This window comes from Rhinoraja longicauda, chromosome 2 (genome assembly GCF_053455715.1).
Source record: "Rhinoraja longicauda isolate Sanriku21f chromosome 2, sRhiLon1.1, whole genome shotgun sequence".
NCBI classification, from domain to species: Eukaryota; Metazoa; Chordata; class Chondrichthyes; order Rajiformes; family Arhynchobatidae; genus Rhinoraja; species Rhinoraja longicauda.
In genome coordinates this window covers 113397161-113414106 of record NC_135954.1, presented here as the reverse complement: position 1 = coordinate 113414106, position 16946 = coordinate 113397161, and the positions used below count along the sequence as shown (strand labels likewise).

The following is a 16946-nucleotide window of genomic DNA, read 5'->3' as shown; positions in this document are numbered from 1 at the left end:
CTGGGCCTACAGTGTCCGGGCCTACAGTGTCCGGGCTACAGTGTCCGGGCCTACAGTGTCCGGGCCTACAGTGTCCGGGCCTACAGTGTCTGGGCTACAGTGTCCAGGCTACAGTGTCTGGGCCTACAGTGTCCGGGCCTACAGTGTCCGGCCTACAGTGTCCGGGCCTACAGTGTCCTGGCCTACAGTGTCCGGGCCTAGTGTCCGTGCCTACAGCGGTGTCTGGGCCTACAGTGTCCGGGCCTACAGCGGCCCCCGGGCTACAGTGTCAGGTACTACAGTGTCCGGGCCTACAGCGGCTCCCGGGCTACAGTGTCCGGGCCTAGTGTCCGGGCCTACAGCGGCTCCCGGGCTACAGTGTCCGGGCCCACCGTGTCTGGGCTAACAGCAACGTCCGGGCCTAATATGGGACAAGGGCGGTCCCGTATAGGACAAACCAATTTAGCCCAAAATACGGGATGTCCCGGCTAATGCGGGACAGTTGGCAACCCTACCTGGCGGTCTAGGTGCTGGAGGATGAAGTGCAGGCCTAGGTTGACTGTCATCCACCGTTCTATTGCCCCTGTATGCAAACTGCAGGGGGTCCAGCAGGGGGGTTTGTGATGTTTTCAGCTGGGCCAGCACGTCTTTCAAAGGACTTCATGACTACAGAGGTCAGTGCGACAGGCCTGTAGTCATTAAGACCAGTGATCCTTGTCTTTTTGGGTACAGGGCAATAGTGGAGACCTTGAAGCAGGCAGGGACAGTGCAGGTTTGCAGGGAATGGTTGAAAATCGGGAGGGTCTGGGTTTAGGGTGGGAGGTTTAGAGTGGACATACAAAGAGTGGTTTGAGACGGGAGTGTAAGGCCTGAGGTGCTGGTGGAGGCAAATGTCCCCTCAGAGTTAAAGTAAGTATTGAAACACGTGAAGGCACAAAGTGGTGGATTAACTCAGCAGATCAGGGTGGCACAGCGGTAGAGTTGCTGCCTTACAGCGAATGCAGCGCCGGAGACCCGGGTTCCATCCCGACTACGGGCGCTGTCTGTTTGTACGTTCCCCCCGTGACCTGCGTGGGTTTTCTCCGAAATCTTCTTTTTCCTCCCACACTTCAAAGACGTGCAGGTTTGTAGGTTAATTGGCTGGGAAAATGTAAATTGTCCCTAGTGGGTGTAGGACAGTGTTAATGTGCGGGGATCGCTGGTCGGCGCGGACCCGGTGGGCCGAAGGGCCTGTTTCCGCGCTGTATCTCTAAACTAAACAACACATCTGTAAGAAATGTGCAGGAAGGAACTGCAGATGTTGGCTTACACCGAAGATAGGGTATAACTCAGCAGGACAGGATTGGGTGACGTTTGCCTGAAGAAGGGTCTCGACCCGAAATGTCACCCATTCCTTCTCTCCAGAGATGCTGCCTGACCTGCTGAGTTACTCCAGCATTGTGTGTCTACCTTGACTGTAAGGAGTGGACCATTGAGTGGGCAGTGGCTTGGTCCTTTCCCAATCGGATGTGTAGCTGACCTTTGGATTGGGTTATCATAGAAAATAGGTGCAGGAGGAGGCCATTTGGCCCTTCGAGCTGGTGACATCCACTATTGCCAAGCCACTAGGCTGTGGTGAGGAGCAGCGATAGACTTCACTTTCGAGATACAGCGCGGAAACAGGCCCTTCGGCCCACCGGGTCCGTGCCAACCAGCGATCCCCCCCCGTACACTAGCACTATCCTACACACACTAGGGACAATTTACAATTATACCGAAGCCAATTAACCTACAAACCCGCACGTCTTTGAGGTGAATGAATGAATGAACGAATGAATGAATGAATGAATGAATGAATGAATGAATGAATGAATGAATGAGTGAATAAGTTTATCGGCCAAGTATGTACACATACAAGGAATGTGCCTTGGTGCTCCGCTCGCAAGTAACAACACGAACATATGGTAAACAATTAAGAATAAAGCATAAAACATTAAGAAAACAACATTACGGTTTAAACATGTGAGTGAAATAAACCAGAGCACAAAGAGACTGCAGGCTTTTGGTTATTGAGCAGAGTTAATACTTGCGGAAAAAAAGCTGTTTTTATGTCTGGCTGTGGCTGCTTTGACAGTCCGGAGTCGCCTTCCAGAGGGAAGTGCTTCAAAGAGTTTGTGTGGGAGTAAACTGGAGCACCCGGAGAAAACCCGCGCAGGTCACGGGGGGATCGTACAAACTCCGTACAGACAGCACCCGCGGTCGGGATGGAACCCGGGTCGCCGGCGCTGTGAGGCAGCAACTCTACCGATCCACCTTGTGGGGGGGGGGCGGTGAACACCTTGATCTGTACCTGTAAACCTGTACGCAGGGTGGGGTAGCTGTGGCCAGTGAGCCGGCCAGCTATAGAGAGGGAGGTGAGGCAGGGGCCCCTTCCTCCATCAGCTCCCTCAGGACCCGCTGGAGCCTGGTGGAAATGGCCACCTAGAGGGGGAGGCAAAGAGAGAGCCCGCTGACACAGGGCGCCAGGTCCAACGCGGCAGACAACACGCGCAGCTCAAAACCACGCCGTAACTCCACATCCCCACCCCGCTCACTCCCCCTTCTCCTCCGCCCGCACCCGTCCGCCAGGAGGTACAGAGGCTTGAAGGTGCGCACCACCAGACTCAGGAACAGCGTCTTCCCCTCTGTTGTCAGGCTTCTCAACGGCCCTTCCAGAGGTTTAACTTTTAGTTTTGGAGATACAGCGCGGAAACAGGCCCCTCGGCCCACCGGGTCATATCATATCATATCATATATCTACAGCCGGAAACAGGCCTTTTCGGCCCTCCAAGTCCGTGCCGCCCAGTGATCCCCGTACATTAACACTATCCTACACCCACTAGGGACAATTTTTACATTTACCCAGCCAATTAACCTACATACCTGTACGTCTTTGGAGTGTGGGAGGAAACCGAAGATCTCGGAGAAAACCCACGCCGGTCACGGGGAGAACGTACAAACAGACAGCACCTGTAGTCGGGATGGAACCCGGGTCTCCGGCGCTGCATTCGCTGTAAGGCGGCAACTCTACCGCTGCACCACCGTGACTGCCCACTATTACTTATTGAAGTTTTCGTTGTTATATATGATTTATGTGTATTGGTTTTACAGGTCTGTTTTGCTGCTGCAAATAAGAAATTCATTGTTCCATCGTCTGTACATTCGATAATTGGACTTTCTTGACTTTATTGTGACGTATGAGATCACGGGGGGGGGGGATAAAGTGCTCTCTCACGGTCTCTCAAAGATGGATTTAAGAGAGAGTTAGATAGAGCTCTAGGGGCTAGTGGAGTCAAGGGATATGGGGAGAAGGCAGGCACGTGTTACTGATTGTGGATGATCAGCCATGATCACAATGAATGGCGGTGCTGGCTCGAAGGGCTGAATGGCCTCCTGTTGCACCTATTTTCTATGTTTCTATGGTCTTTTACCCCGAATAAAGGATGCTAAAACAAGAGGGCATAGGCTTGTGAGAGGGGAGAGATTTCAGAGGGAGCTCAGGGGCAACTTTTTCACTCAGAGGTAGGGGTGCAAAATATCTCACTCGCAAATACAGGACAAGGTGATGTCACTACACCGTGCCCCACGTGACCTCACCCAGCCAGTGGCCACGTGCTCCCGCTCCACCAATGGCGGCTGCCCGGGCCGGGAGGCGGGTCGTTACGCAACCTCCGTTAGGCGGCGCCCGGGCCTCCGAACCTACACTGTCTGGACCTACACTGTCCGGGCCTACACTGTCTGAGCCTACACTGTCCGGGCCTACAGCGTCCGGGCCTACAGCGACCGGGCCTACAGCGTCAGGGCCTACAGCGTCCGGACCTACAGCGTCCAGGCCTACAGTATCCGGGCCTACAGTGACCGGGCCTAGTGTCAGGGCCTACAGCGTCCGCGCCTACAGTGTCTGGGCCTACAGTGTCCGGGCCTATAGCGCCCAGGCCTACAGCGACCGGGCCTACAGTGTCAGGGCCTAGAGCGTCCGGACCTACACTATCCGGGCCTACAGCTTCCGGGCCTACAGTGACTGGGCCTACAGTGTCCAGGCCTACAGCGTCCGGGCCTACAGCGTCCGGGCCTACAGTATCTGGGCCTACAGTGTCCGGGCCTACAGCGTCCGGGCCTACAGCGACCGGGCCTACAGTGTCTGGGCCTACAGTGACCGGGCCTACAGTGTCCGGGCCTACAGCGCACCCCGGGCCTAATACGGGACAAGGGCAGTCCCGTGCGGGACAAACCAATTTAGCCCAAAATACGGGATGTCCCGGCTAATACGGGACAGTTGGCAACCCTAGTCAGAGGGTAGTCCGTATCTGGAACGAGCTGCCAGAGGAAGCTGCAGAAACGGATACAATTACGACTTTCTAAATACATTTGGATGGACAGGAAGGGTTTAGAGGGATATGGGCCAAATGCAGGTAACTTGGTCAGCGTGGACAAGCTGGGCCAAAGGGCCTGTTTCATAGCTCTGTGACTCGAGTTTCCCTTCATCTACTTCAGTTGTAGATGTTGTTCATAAGGAATAGGAGTAGAATTAGGCCATTCGGCCCATCAAGTCCACTCCGCCATTCAATCATGGCTGATCTATCTCCCCCCTAACCCCATTCTCCTGCCTTCTCCCCATAACCTCTGACACCTGCACTAACCAAAGTTTCCCAAGATTTTCAAAAGGCTTTCGATAAGGTGTTGCACGTCAGGCTGTTAGAGAGGATGAGAGCTCACGGTATTGAAGGGAAGATAAAGGGCTAGATGGCAGAAGACAAACAGTTGCGGTCACGGTGGCGCAGCGGTAGAGTTGCCGCCTTACAGCGAATGCAGCGCCGGAGACCCGGGTTCCATCCCGACTACGGGTGCTGTCTGTATGGAGTTTGTACGTTCTCCCCGTGACCTGAGTGGGTTTTCTCCGAGGTCTTCTTTTTCCTCCCACACTCCAAAGACGTGCAGGTTTGTAGGTTAATTGGCTTGGTATAAAATGTAAATTGTCCCTAGTGGGTGTAGGATAGTGTTAGTGTGCGGGGATCGCTGGTCAGAGCAGACCCGGTGGGCTGAAGGGCCTGTTTCCTCGCTGTATCTCTAAACTAAACTAAATTAAACTAAAGTTGCAATATAAGGCGCCTTTTCAGGTTGGCTGCCAGTGACTAGTGGAGTTCCGTAAGGGTCGGTGCTGGGACCGCTTCTCTTCACGTTGTATATTAATGATATGGATAAGGGGATTGAAGGCTTTGTGGCCAAGTTTGCAGACAACGCTAAGATAGGTGGAGGGGCAGGCAGTGTGGAGAAAGCAGGGACTCTGCAGAAGGACTTGGACAGGTTAAGAGAGTGGGCAGAGAACGGGTGTCAAGGGTTATGGGGAGAAGGCAGGAAAATGGGATTGGGAGGCAGAGATTAGCCATGATTGAATGGCGGAGTGCACTCGATGGGCCGAATGGCCTAATTCTACCCCTATAACGTGAACTTCATTAATATAGACCCTTGCACTAGTGTGCCACCCGCAAGTTATCTCCTAATTATCTCTTGAAATCCTTGGGAAGAGGGTAGGAGGATAGAGGTCAAATGCATAAGCTCATAAGACAGAGGAGCAGAATTAGGCCATTCGACCCAACGAGTCTACTCCACCATTCGATCAAGGGTGACCTAGATTTCCCTCTCAACCTTCTCAATGAATGGTGGTGCTGGCTCGAAGGGCCGAATGGCCTCCTCCTGCACCTATTTTCTATGTTTCTATGTTTCTAAACCCATTGACCTATTGTCTTAGACAATAGGTGCAGGAGGAGGCCATTCGGCCCTTCGAGCCAGCACCGCCATTCACCGTGATCACGGCTGATCATTCTCAATCAGTACCCCGTTCCTGCCTTCTCCCCATACCCCCTGACTCCGCTAACTTTAAGAGCTCTATCTAACTCTCTCTTTAAAGCATCCAGAGAATTGGCATCCACTGCCTTCTGAGGCAGAGAATTCCACAGATCCACAACTCCCTGGGTGAAAAAGTTTTTCCTCATCTCCGTTCTAAATGGTCTACCCCTTATTCTTAAACTGTGGCCCCTGGTTCTGGACTCCCCCAACATCGGGAACATGTTTCCTGCCTCTAACGTGTCCAATCCCTGAATATTTCAATAAAATCCCCTCTCATCCTTCTAAATTCCAGTGAATACAAGCCCAGTCGCTCCAGTCTTTCCTCATATGACAGTCCTGCCATCCTGAGAATTAACCTAGTGAGCCTACGCTGCACTGCCTCAATAGCAAGAATGTCTTTCCTCAAATTTGGAGACCAAAACTGCACACAGTACTCCAGGTGCGGTCTCACTAGGGCCCTGTACAACTGCAGAAGGACCTCTTTGCTCCTATACTCAACTCCTCTCGTTATGAAGGTCAACATTCCATTGGCGATGATAAAGGAAACAGCCCATTGTTAGCTGTGGGCCTGTTGGGGTTAGACTGTATCTCTAGACTACACGAGGTGAGTGTCGTCACGAGGGAGCAGTTGTGCGTCTGGTGTCTTACCTGGTATGGGACGGGCTCCTGGAGGTATTTGTGCTTTGGAGGGAGGTTACTCAGGGAGCGCTGGGCATGGCTCCTGATCTCTGCCGTGGTAGGAAGGTTCCTGGTGATCTGAAACGCCCAGACACGCACAGTTAGTTAGAAATGGAAGGCCAACTCTGCCTGCCTTCTGTCCCAACCCTCCTCCCTCCACCCCTCCACAGATACAGGCCCTTCAGCCCATCGTGCCCACTGCCAACCACCAGCCACCCACCCACCCGTACCAAATCAGTGGCGCAGCGGTAGAGTTGCTGCCTCACGGCGCCGGAGACCCGGGTTCCATCCCGACTACGGGCGTTGTCTGTGCGGAGTTTGTACGTTCTCCCCGTGACCAGCGTGGGTTTTCTCCGGGTGCTCCGGTTTCCTCCCATGTTCCAAAGACGTGCAGGTTTGTAGGTTAATTGGCTTCGGTAAACTGTCCCTAATGTGTAGGATAGTGTTAGTGTGCGGGGATCGCTGGTTGGCGTGGACTTGGTGGGCCGAAGGGCCTGTTTCCGCGCTGTATCTCCAAACTAACGTGAGATTCATTATTCATAAGGTCAAAAGTGATAGGAGCAGAATTAGGCTGTTTGGCCAATCGAGTCTACTCCACCATTCAAACATGGCTGATCTATCTCTCCCTCCTAACCCCATTCTCCTGCATTCTCCCCATAACCCCTGGCACCCGTACTAATCAAGAATCCATCTATGTTGTAGGAAGGAACTGCAGATGCCGGTTTAAACTGAATATAGACACACAAAATGCTGGAGTAACTCAGCGGGTCAGGCAGCATCTCTGGAGAGAAGGAATGGGTGACGTTTCGGGTCGAGGCCCTTCTTCGGACCGGAAGAATCTATCTATATTTGCCAGCGTAGAGACGCAAGGAAATGCAGGTACAGGAATCTTGAGCTGAATACAAAGTGCAAAGTCAGGCAGCGTCGGTGGAGGGAGATGCACAGATTTTTCGGATCAGTCTGAAGAAGGGCCCTGACCCGAAAGGCTCTGTCCATTTCCCTCCACAGATGTTGCCTGACAATAGACAATAGACAATAGGTGTAGGAGGAGGCCATTCGGTCCTTCGAGCCAGCACCGCCATTCAATGTGATCATGGCTGATCATTCTCAATCAGTACCCCCGTTCCTGCCTTCTCCCCATACCCCCTGACTCCACTATCCTTAAGCGCTCTATCTAGCTCTCTCTTGAAAGCATTCAGAGAATTGGCCTCCACTGCCTTCTGAGGCAGAGAATTCCACAGATTCACAACTCTGACTGAATTTTTTTTCCCTCATCTCAGTTCTAAATGGCCTACCCCTTATTCTTAAACTGTGGCCCCTGGTTCTGGACTCCCCCAACATTGGGAACATGTTTCTTGCCTCTAATGTGTCCAATCCCCTAATTATCTTATATGTTTCAATAAGATCCCCCCTCATCCTTCTAAATTCCAGTGTATACAAGCCCAATCGTTCCAGCCTTTCAACATATGACAATCCCGCCATTCCGGGAATTAACCTAGTAAACCTACGCTGCACGCCCTCCATAGCAAGAATATCCTTCCTCAAATTTGGAGACCAAAACTGCACACAGTACTCCAGGTGCGGTCTCACTAGGGCCCGGTACAACTGTAGAAGGACCTCTTTGCTCCTATACTCAACTCCTCTTGTTATGAAGGCCAACATTCCATTGGCTTTCTTCACTGCCTGCTGTACCTGCATGCTTCCTTTCAGTGACTGATGCACTAGGACACCGCTGAGTTCCTCCCACCAGCAGGTGGTCCACGCCTTCTCTACAAGTGCCCATAGGGACGCGGGTCAAATTTTAGTTTAATTTAGTTTCGAGATACAGCTTGGAAGCAGGCCCTTTCGGCCCACACCGCACATTAACACTATCCTACACCCACTAGGGACAATTTTTACATTTACCAAGCCAATTAATCTACAAACCTGCACGTCTTTGGAGTGTGGGAGGAAACCGAAGATCTCGGAGAAAACCCACGCAGGTCACGGGGAGAACGTACAAACTCCGTACAGACAGCGCCCGTAGTCGGGATCGAACCCGGGTCTCCGGCGCTGCATTCGCTGTAAGGCAGCAACTCTACCGCTGCACCACCGTGCCCGCCCCGAATGTTGCGAGGGTCCCTGTCTCCATCACCCTGTCACGCAGTGAGGTCCAGGTTCCTACCATCCTCTGGGTGAAAGAGTAGCTCCTCAGTTCCCCCCCTAACCTCGGCCTCTGAGTGGAGACGGCTCCACTGGGGGTCGGCACAACAACCTGGGGTAACTGGTGGTCACGGTGGTGCAGCGGTAGAGTTGCTGCCTCACAGCGCCGGAGACCCGGGTTCCATCCCGACTACGGGTGCTGTCTGTACGGAGTTTGTATGTTCTCCCCGTGACCTGCGTGGGTTTTCCCAGAGATCTTCGGTAGGTTAATTGGCTTGGTAAATGTGAAAATTGTCCCTAGTGGGTGTACGATAGTGTTAGTGTGCTGGGATCACTGGTCGGCGAGGACCTGGTGGGCCGGAGGACCCGGTGGGCCGAAGGGCCTGTTTCCGTGCTGTATCTCTAAACTAAACTAAACTAAATAGTGGCACAGTAAAGATGCTGCTCACGACACATGAGACCCCGACCACGGGCGCTGTCTGTACGGAGTTTGTACGTTCTCCCCGTGACCTGCGTGGGTTTCACCTGTGCTCCGCGCTGTATCTCTAATCTAAAACGTGATGTGGTGCTGGAGCGGTCTCTCAGTACCCACATGACAGGGAGGGGTCAGCATGGGTGGGCTGGGCCGAAGGGCCTGCATCCGTGCTGTGTCTCTCTGGGGCTGCCGCTGTGCCAGCGTGCGTGTTCCTCACCTGCCCGTCCCTGTAGTAAACGTGGTGAAGGCACTCGATCCTGGCCGCTGTCACCGACACTTGCTCTCCTGACCCGCTCAGACCGTGGCACCAAATCACCTCGCCCACCCTCGGCACCACCTCACCGTCCATCGTAAGCAGGTCCAGCATCGGGCTGTCTACAGGAGCGGGCAGACAGAGAGAGAGAGAGTGAGACAGAGAGAGACAGAGATAGACAGAGAGAGAGACAGAGACAGATGCAGAGAGAGACAGAGAGAGAGAGACGGAGAGAGAGACGGAGAGAGAGAGGGTGACAGAGAGAGATAGAGAGAGCGAAAGACAGACAGAGAGAGATAGACAGAGAGAGAGAGAGAGATAGACAGAGAGAGAGAGTGAGAGAGACAGAGAGTGAGAGAGAGACAGAGAGAGAGACAGAGAGAGAGACAGAGAGAGAGAGACAGAGAGACTACTAGGTTAATTCCCGGAATGGCGGGACTGTCATATGTTGAAAGACTGGAGTGACTAGGCTTGTATACACTGGAGTTTAGAAGGATGAGAGGGGATCTTATGGAAACGTATAAGATTATTAAGGGGTTGGACACGTTAGAGGCAGGAAACATGTTCCCAATGTTGGGGGAGTCCAGAACCAGGGGCCACAGTTTAAGAATAAGGGGTAGGCCATTTAGAACGGAGATGAGGAAAAACTTTTTAAGTCAGAGAGTTGTAAATCTGTGGAATTCTCTGCCTCAGAGGGCAGTGGAGGCTAATTCTCTGAATGCATTCAAGAGAGAGCTAGATAGAGCTCTTAAAGATAGCGGAGTCAGGGGGTATGGGGAGAAGGCAGGAACGGGGTACTGATTGAGAATGATCAGCCATGATCACATTGAATGGCGGTGCTGGCTCGAAGGGCCGAATGTCTATTGAGTCCGTCTTCAAACGTCATGGTTCTGTTTCAGGTGACAATTTAAACTCTCGCCTCTTGCCCCCAACACTCACCGTCCTCCCCAAACAACCTGTAGGCAGTTTTCTTCCCTGGAAGGGTCATCTTGTCCTGGTCTTCGGTCAGCTTTATCCGCGGCTTGCCGCCCACCTGCGTCAGCTGTGGAGAAGCAGGGAGCTCAGCAGTTTGCCAGAAGATTTCCATGGCAAAAATTATCCCCCCCACCCCCAAATCCCAGAAAACCACTCCCACAGGGAGAGGCAATAGACAATAGGTGCAGGAGGAGGCCATTCGGCCCTTCGAGCCAGCACCACCATTCAATGTGATCATGGCTGATTATTCTCAATCAGTACCCTGTTCCTGCCTTCTCCCCATACCCCCTGACTCCGCTATCCTTAAGAGTTCTATCTAGCTCTCTCTTGAATGCATTCAGAGAATTGGCCTCCACTGCCTTCTGAGGCAGAGAATTCCACAGATTTACAACTCTCTGACTGAAAAGGTTTTTCCTCATCTCCGTTCTAAATGGCCTACCCCTTATTCTTAAACTGTGGCCCCTGGTTCTGGACTCCCCCAACATTGGGAACATGTTTCCTGCCTCTAACGCGTCCAACCCCTTAATAATCTTATATGTTTCGATAAGATCTCCTCTCATACTTCTAAATTCCAGTGTATACAAGCCTAGTCGCTCCAGTCTTTCAACATATGACAGTCCCGCCATTCCGGGAATTAACCTAGTGAACCTACGCTGCACGCCCTCAATAGCAAGAAAAACGAAACTTTTGCAGCACAACTTCCAGCTTTCAAGGCACACAATGGAGGCAATTAGCACATTCGTGTGACTAGACGTGAAGGCAGTTTCGGCCGTTATCACAGCTTGCATCGAGCCACATTCAGTCTGAAGAAGGGTCTCGACCTGAAACGTCACCCATTCCTTCTCTCCCGAGATGCTGCCTGACCTGCTAAGTTACTCCAGCATTTTGTGAATAAATCGATTTGTACCAGCATCTGCAGTTATTTTCTTATACCACATTCCCCGTAGTCAGGTATCTTTGCAAACAAGTTTGCTGTTCTGGGCTTGCCTTTTGCAGTACACATTCATTCAGCCACATTTTACTTTAGTCTGAAGAAGGGTCGGGGGTTCGGGGGGGGGAGGGGGTTTGGGGGGGGAGGGGATTTGGTGGGGAGGGGGTTTGCAGGTTCAGGGGGAGGAGGGGGTACGGGGGAGGGGAGGAGGGAGTACAGGGGAGGGGAGGAGGGGGGAGGGAGTTTGGGGGTTCTGGGGGGGGGGGGTTACCTTGTAGATGCAGCCCAATGACGGCTGCAGAGGGCAGGTGACCAGGTTGGTGCCCACTCCCACCGCGTCCACAGCATTCGGCTGCTCCTCCCCAAACAGGGGGGGGAATATGGGGGAGGAGGAATGGGAGGAGGGAGGGAGGGAGGGAGGCAGAGAGAGAGGGAGGGGGGGGGGGGGGGGAGTGAGAGAGGAGAGAGAGAGAGAGAGAGAGATGGGGAGAGAGAGAGTGAGGGACAGGGAATGGGGAGGGAGAGAGAGGGAGGGGGGAGTTGGGGAGGGAGAGAGAAGGGGAGAGGGAGGGGTAGAGTGAGGAGGGGGAGTGGGTGAGGAAGAGAGGAGGGAGAGAGAGGGAGAGAAGAGGGAGGGAGAGAGAGGGAGAGAGTAGGGGGGGTAAGAGTGTGGGGAGTGGGGAGGTTTGGAGGGAGTGAGGGGAGGGAGGGAGGGAGAGAGTCAGGGTGGAAGCAAGAGTTACTGAGGTTGATCCCAATCATAGACGCATCCCCTCCCCTTCGTGAAGCCCCCGTTCCCCTCTCTCCCTCTCGCCCTAACACCATCTCCCCCCTCCCCACTCCCTCTCCACCTCCCCTCTCCCCCTCCCTCTCCTTCCCCCTCCCTCTCTCCCCCCTCTCCCCCCCCTCCCTCCCCCTCTCCCCCTCCCCACTGCCTCTCCCCCTCCTCCTCTCTCCCTCTCTCCCCCCCTCCCCCTCCCCCTCCCTCTCCCCCTCTCTCCCCCCTCTACCCCCCTCCCTCCCCACTGCCTCTCCCTCCCCACTGCCTCTCCCCCTCCTCCTCTCTCCCTCTCTCCCCCTCTCCCCCCCCTCCCTCCTCCTCTCCCCCCCTCCCTCTCCCCCCCTCCCTCCCCCCTCCCCCCCTCCCTCCCCTCCCCCTCTCCCTCCCCCTCTCCCCCTCTCCCCCCCTCCCTCCCCCCCTCTCCCCCTCTCCCCCTCCCTCTCCCCCCTCCCCCTCCCTCCCCCTCCCCCCCTCCCTCTCTCCCTCTCCCTCCCCCTCTCCCCCTCTCCCCCTCCCCCTCTCCCCCTCTCCCTCCCCCTCTCTCACCAGTCGCTGCAGGTCCAGGAGGTGTTTCTCGGTGATGCCGTTGGTGATGATGATGGGGACGTGTGAAAGCCAGGACACCCCAAACCTGCCGACACGGGGAGAGGGCAGAGGTCAGAGGGGAAAGGTCAGAGGGGAGGGGTCAGAGGGGAGAGGTCAGAGGGGAGATGTCAGAGGGCCAAGGGTGGGAGAGGTCAGAGGGGAGGGGAGAGGTCAGAGGGGGAGATCAGCGGCCAGAGGGGAGAGGTCAGAGGGTCAAGGGTGGGAGGGTTAGTGGGGAGTGGAAAGGTTGGGAGGGTTAGCGGGAGTGGGGAGGGTGAGTTAGTGGGGAGGTGGAGGGTGGGTGGGTTAGTGGGGAGGGGGAAGGTGGGAGAGTGGGGGAGAGTTAGTGGGGAGTGGGGAGGGTGGGGGTGGGGGTGGGGGTGTTAGTGGGGGTGTTAGTGGGGATTGTGAATACAGGTGTCTGTGACGGTGGGGTGAGTGTGTGTGGGTGTGTACCTGTGGGCACATTGCTGCAGTGTGGTTCGCAATGTGAGGGAGAGGCGGAGTAGATCGCCGCTGTCCACACGCACCCCCTGGGCCCGGTAGCCCAGCTCGTTCAGAGCCAGAGACACCGCACAGAAGTTGGGCACTCCACTCCTGCCAGAAACAACACACCTGCTCAGTATCACTAACACACACACACGCACGCACGCACGCACGCACGCGCACACACACGCACGCACGCACGCGCACACACACACACGCACGCACGCACGCACGCACGCGCACACACGCGCACACACACACGCACGCACGCACGCACGCACTCACACACACACACGCACACACACACACGCACGCACGCGCACACACACACACGCGCACACACACTCACACACACACTCACACACACGCACGCACACACACACACACGCACACGCACGCACGCACGCGCACACACACGCACACGCACGCACGCACGCACGCGCACAACACACACACACGCACGCACGCACGCACGCGCACACACGCGCACACACGCACGCACGCACGCACTCACACTCATACACACCCACACACTCACACCCGCGCACACACACACACGCGCACACACACTCACACACACACTCACACACACGCACGCACACACACACACACGCACACGCACGCACGCACGCACGCGCACACACACGCACACACGCACGCACGCACGCACGCGCACACACACGCACACACACACACACACGCACGCACGCACGCACGCACACTTACACACACACACTCATACACACCCACACTCACACACCCACACAGGCGCACACACACACACACGCGCACACACACACTCACACACACACTCACACACACACACTCATACACACCCACACCCACACGCGCGCACGCACTCACACACACACACACCCACACACACTCACACACACACTCACACACGCGCACATACACATGCACACTCACACACACTCACACACACATCCACACACTCACACACGCGCACATACACATGCACACTCACACACTCACACGCACACACATGCGCACACACATGCGCACACACATGCGCACACACACACACACATCCCTACACACGCACACGCGCGCACATACACGCAAAACACATGCACACAGACACACACACACACAAAAATACACACAGCCACACACACACACACACACAAAGACACGCACACAGACACACACGCACACTCACACATACGCATGCACGCACGCACTCCCACACACACAAGTACACATACGCCCACACATGTACATGCACACACACACTTACACACACACACACATACAGAGCGCTGGGGGAGGGCAGTGGGACGGGCAGCTTCTCTGGAGAACATGGATTATGTGTAGGAAGAAACTGCAGGTGCTGGTTTACACCGAAGATAGACACAAAGTACTGGAGTAACTCAGCGGGTCAGGCAGCATCTGTGGAGAACATGGATAGGTGACGTTTCACAGAGTGCTGGAGTAACTCAGCGGGTCAGGCAGCATCTCTGAAGAACATGGATAGGTGACGTTTCGGGTCGAGACCCTCCTTCAGACTGAGAGTCGGTGGGAGAGGGGAACAAGAGATCTGAAAAGGTTCAAAGAACAAATGAATGAAAGGTACGCAGTAAGACAAATCAAAGCCAGCAACGATGATCCAGGGATGGTGGAGCCCACAATGGTCCATTGTTGGCTGTGGAGACGATGATAACAAATGAAACAGACAGTGAAACTAGTAGCATTACTTGGGTGGGGGAGGGTTAGAGAGAGAGAGAATGCCAGGACTACCTGAAGTGAGAGAAATCAATATTCATACCACTGGGCTGTAAGCTGCCCAAGCGAAATATCAGATGCTGTTCCTCCAATTTGCGTTTAGCCTCACTCTGACAATGGAGGAGACCGAGGACAGAAAGGTCAGTGTGGGAATGGGAAGGGGAATTAAAGTGTCCAGCAACCGGGAGATCAGGTTGGTCCGGGCGGGCTGAGTGAAGGTGTTCCGCGAAACGAACACCTGAATAGATTTGGTGTGGATGGATTTTTGATGGGCAGCCCAGGCTGAAAAAGGGCCGGAGGGACTGTCTCCATAGAAACATAGAAAATAGGCGCAGGAGGAGGCCATTCGACCCTTCGAGCCAACACCGCCATTCATTGTGATCATGGCTGATCATCCACAATCAGTAACCCGTGCCTGCCTTCTCCCCATATCCCTTGATTCCACTAGCCCCTAGAGCTCTATCTAACTCTCTTTTAAATTCATCCAGTGAATTGGCCTCCACTGCCCTCTGTGGCAGAGAATTCCACAAATTCACAACTCTCTGGGTGAAAAAGCTCTTCCTCATCTCAGTTTTAAACGGCCTCCCCATTATTCTTAGACTGTGGCCCCTGGTTCTGGACTCCCCCAACATTGGGAGCATTTTTCCTGCGTCTAGCTTGTCCAGTCCTTTTATAATTTTATACGTCTCTCTAAGATCCCCTCTCATCCTTCTAAACTCCAGTGAATACAAGCCCAGTCTTTCCAATCTTTCCTCATATGACAGTCCCACCATCCCGGGGATTAACCTGGTGAACCTACGCTGCACTGCCTCAATAGCAAGGACGTCCTTCCTCAAATTAGGAGATACCTAATCCGTGCTTTGATTCTACTCCCCACAACTGACACTTAGACAGGTACACGGATAGGACAGGTTTGGAGGGATATGGACCAAGCGCAGGGAGGTGGGACTAGCGTGGAAACAGGCCCTTCGGCCCAACTAGCCCACACCGGCCAACATGTCCCAGCTACACTAGTCCCACCTGCCTGCGCTCGATCCATATCCCTCCAAACCTGTCCTATCCATGTACCTGTCCAACTGTTTCTTAAACGATGGGATAGTCCCAGCCTCAACTACCTCCTCTGGCAGCTTGTTCCATACACCCACCACCCCCTGTGTGAAAACGTTACCCCTCAGATTCCTATTAAATATTTTCCCCGTCACCTTGAACCTATGTCCTCTGGTCCTCGATTCCCCTACTCTGGGCAAGAGACTCTGTGTATCTACCCGATCTATTCCTCTCATGATTTTGTATACCTCTATAAGATCTCCCCTCATCCTCCTGCGCTCCATGGAATAGAGACCCAGCCTACTCAACCTCTCCCTGTAGCTCACACCCTCTAGTCCTGGCAACATCCTCGTGAATCTTCTCTGAACCCTTTCCAGCTTGACGACATATTTCATGGAAAGGTGGATCTCGGTGGGTGATGCAGCGTGTGTGTAGGGGTGATGTTTGGGGTGGAGACCCCTCTCCAACTGTGTACCTCACCACACTGTAGGTGTCCACCAACCCCACAAAGTTGTTGGGCGAGGCGGCGGCATAGGAGATGAAGGCAGCCAGCTCCGACATGTTGACCTGCTCTTCAGCAAGAGAGAGGAAGGTGCAGACCTGTGACAGCCACTGTCTGCACAGTGACACCAGGTCCCGCTCCGCCCCGACTCCACCAGCAGGAGGCAGCGTCTGACAGAGACAACGCCCGGCACAACGTCAGTATGGATTACGCCCCCCCAGCATTACCCCCTCAGCATTACCCCCCCTCAGCATTACCCCCCCCCCAGCATTACCCCCCCCCCCCCCCAGCATTACCCCCCCCCAGCATTACCACCCCCCCCAGCATTACCCCCCCCCCCCCCAGCAGGAGGCAGCGTCTGACAGACACAACGCCCAGCACACCGTCAGTCTGGACACCCCCCCCCCCCAGCCGTGTGAGGCAGCAGCTCTACCTGCTGCACCACCATGCCGCCCCTACACTGAGAGACAGAGCGGTGACACGTACCTGCCCCGTGACGTC

General features: G+C 54.6%; 1 protein-coding gene across 1 annotated transcript; it reads right to left on the bottom strand.

Moving 5' to 3' along the window:
- Positions 1-1212: 1212 nt before the first annotated feature.
- naprt (nicotinate phosphoribosyltransferase) lies at positions 1213-16940 on the bottom strand. The gene is made up of 9 exons (XM_078429844.1): positions 16932-16940; positions 16419-16615; positions 13121-13261; positions 12626-12710; positions 11570-11650; positions 10332-10434; positions 9357-9514; positions 6493-6600; positions 1213-2439 (listed from the first exon to the last, which is right to left on the bottom strand). Exons 2-9 carry the CDS (start codon positions 16502-16504, stop codon positions 2359-2361), a joined length of 843 nt encoding a protein of 280 aa, XP_078285970.1. The 5' UTR covers positions 16505-16615; positions 16932-16940; the 3' UTR covers positions 1213-2358.
- Positions 16941-16946: the final 6 nt, after the last annotated feature.

Bases quoted from the DNA above. Each gene is read 5' to 3' on its own strand.
- naprt (XM_078429844.1), bottom strand. From the start codon at position 16,504: ATGTCGGAGCTGGCTGCCTTCATCTCCTATGCCGCCGCCTCGCCCAAC. The intron at 10,435-11,569 runs GTAACCCCCCCC...GCTTCTCCACAG, and splicing joins CATTGGGCTGCATCTACAAG to CTGACGCAGGTGGGCGGCAA. The intron at 6,601-9,356 runs GTGAGGAACACG...TGGGCGTTTCAG, and splicing joins TTTACTACAGGGACGGGCAG to ATCACCAGGAACCTTCCTAC.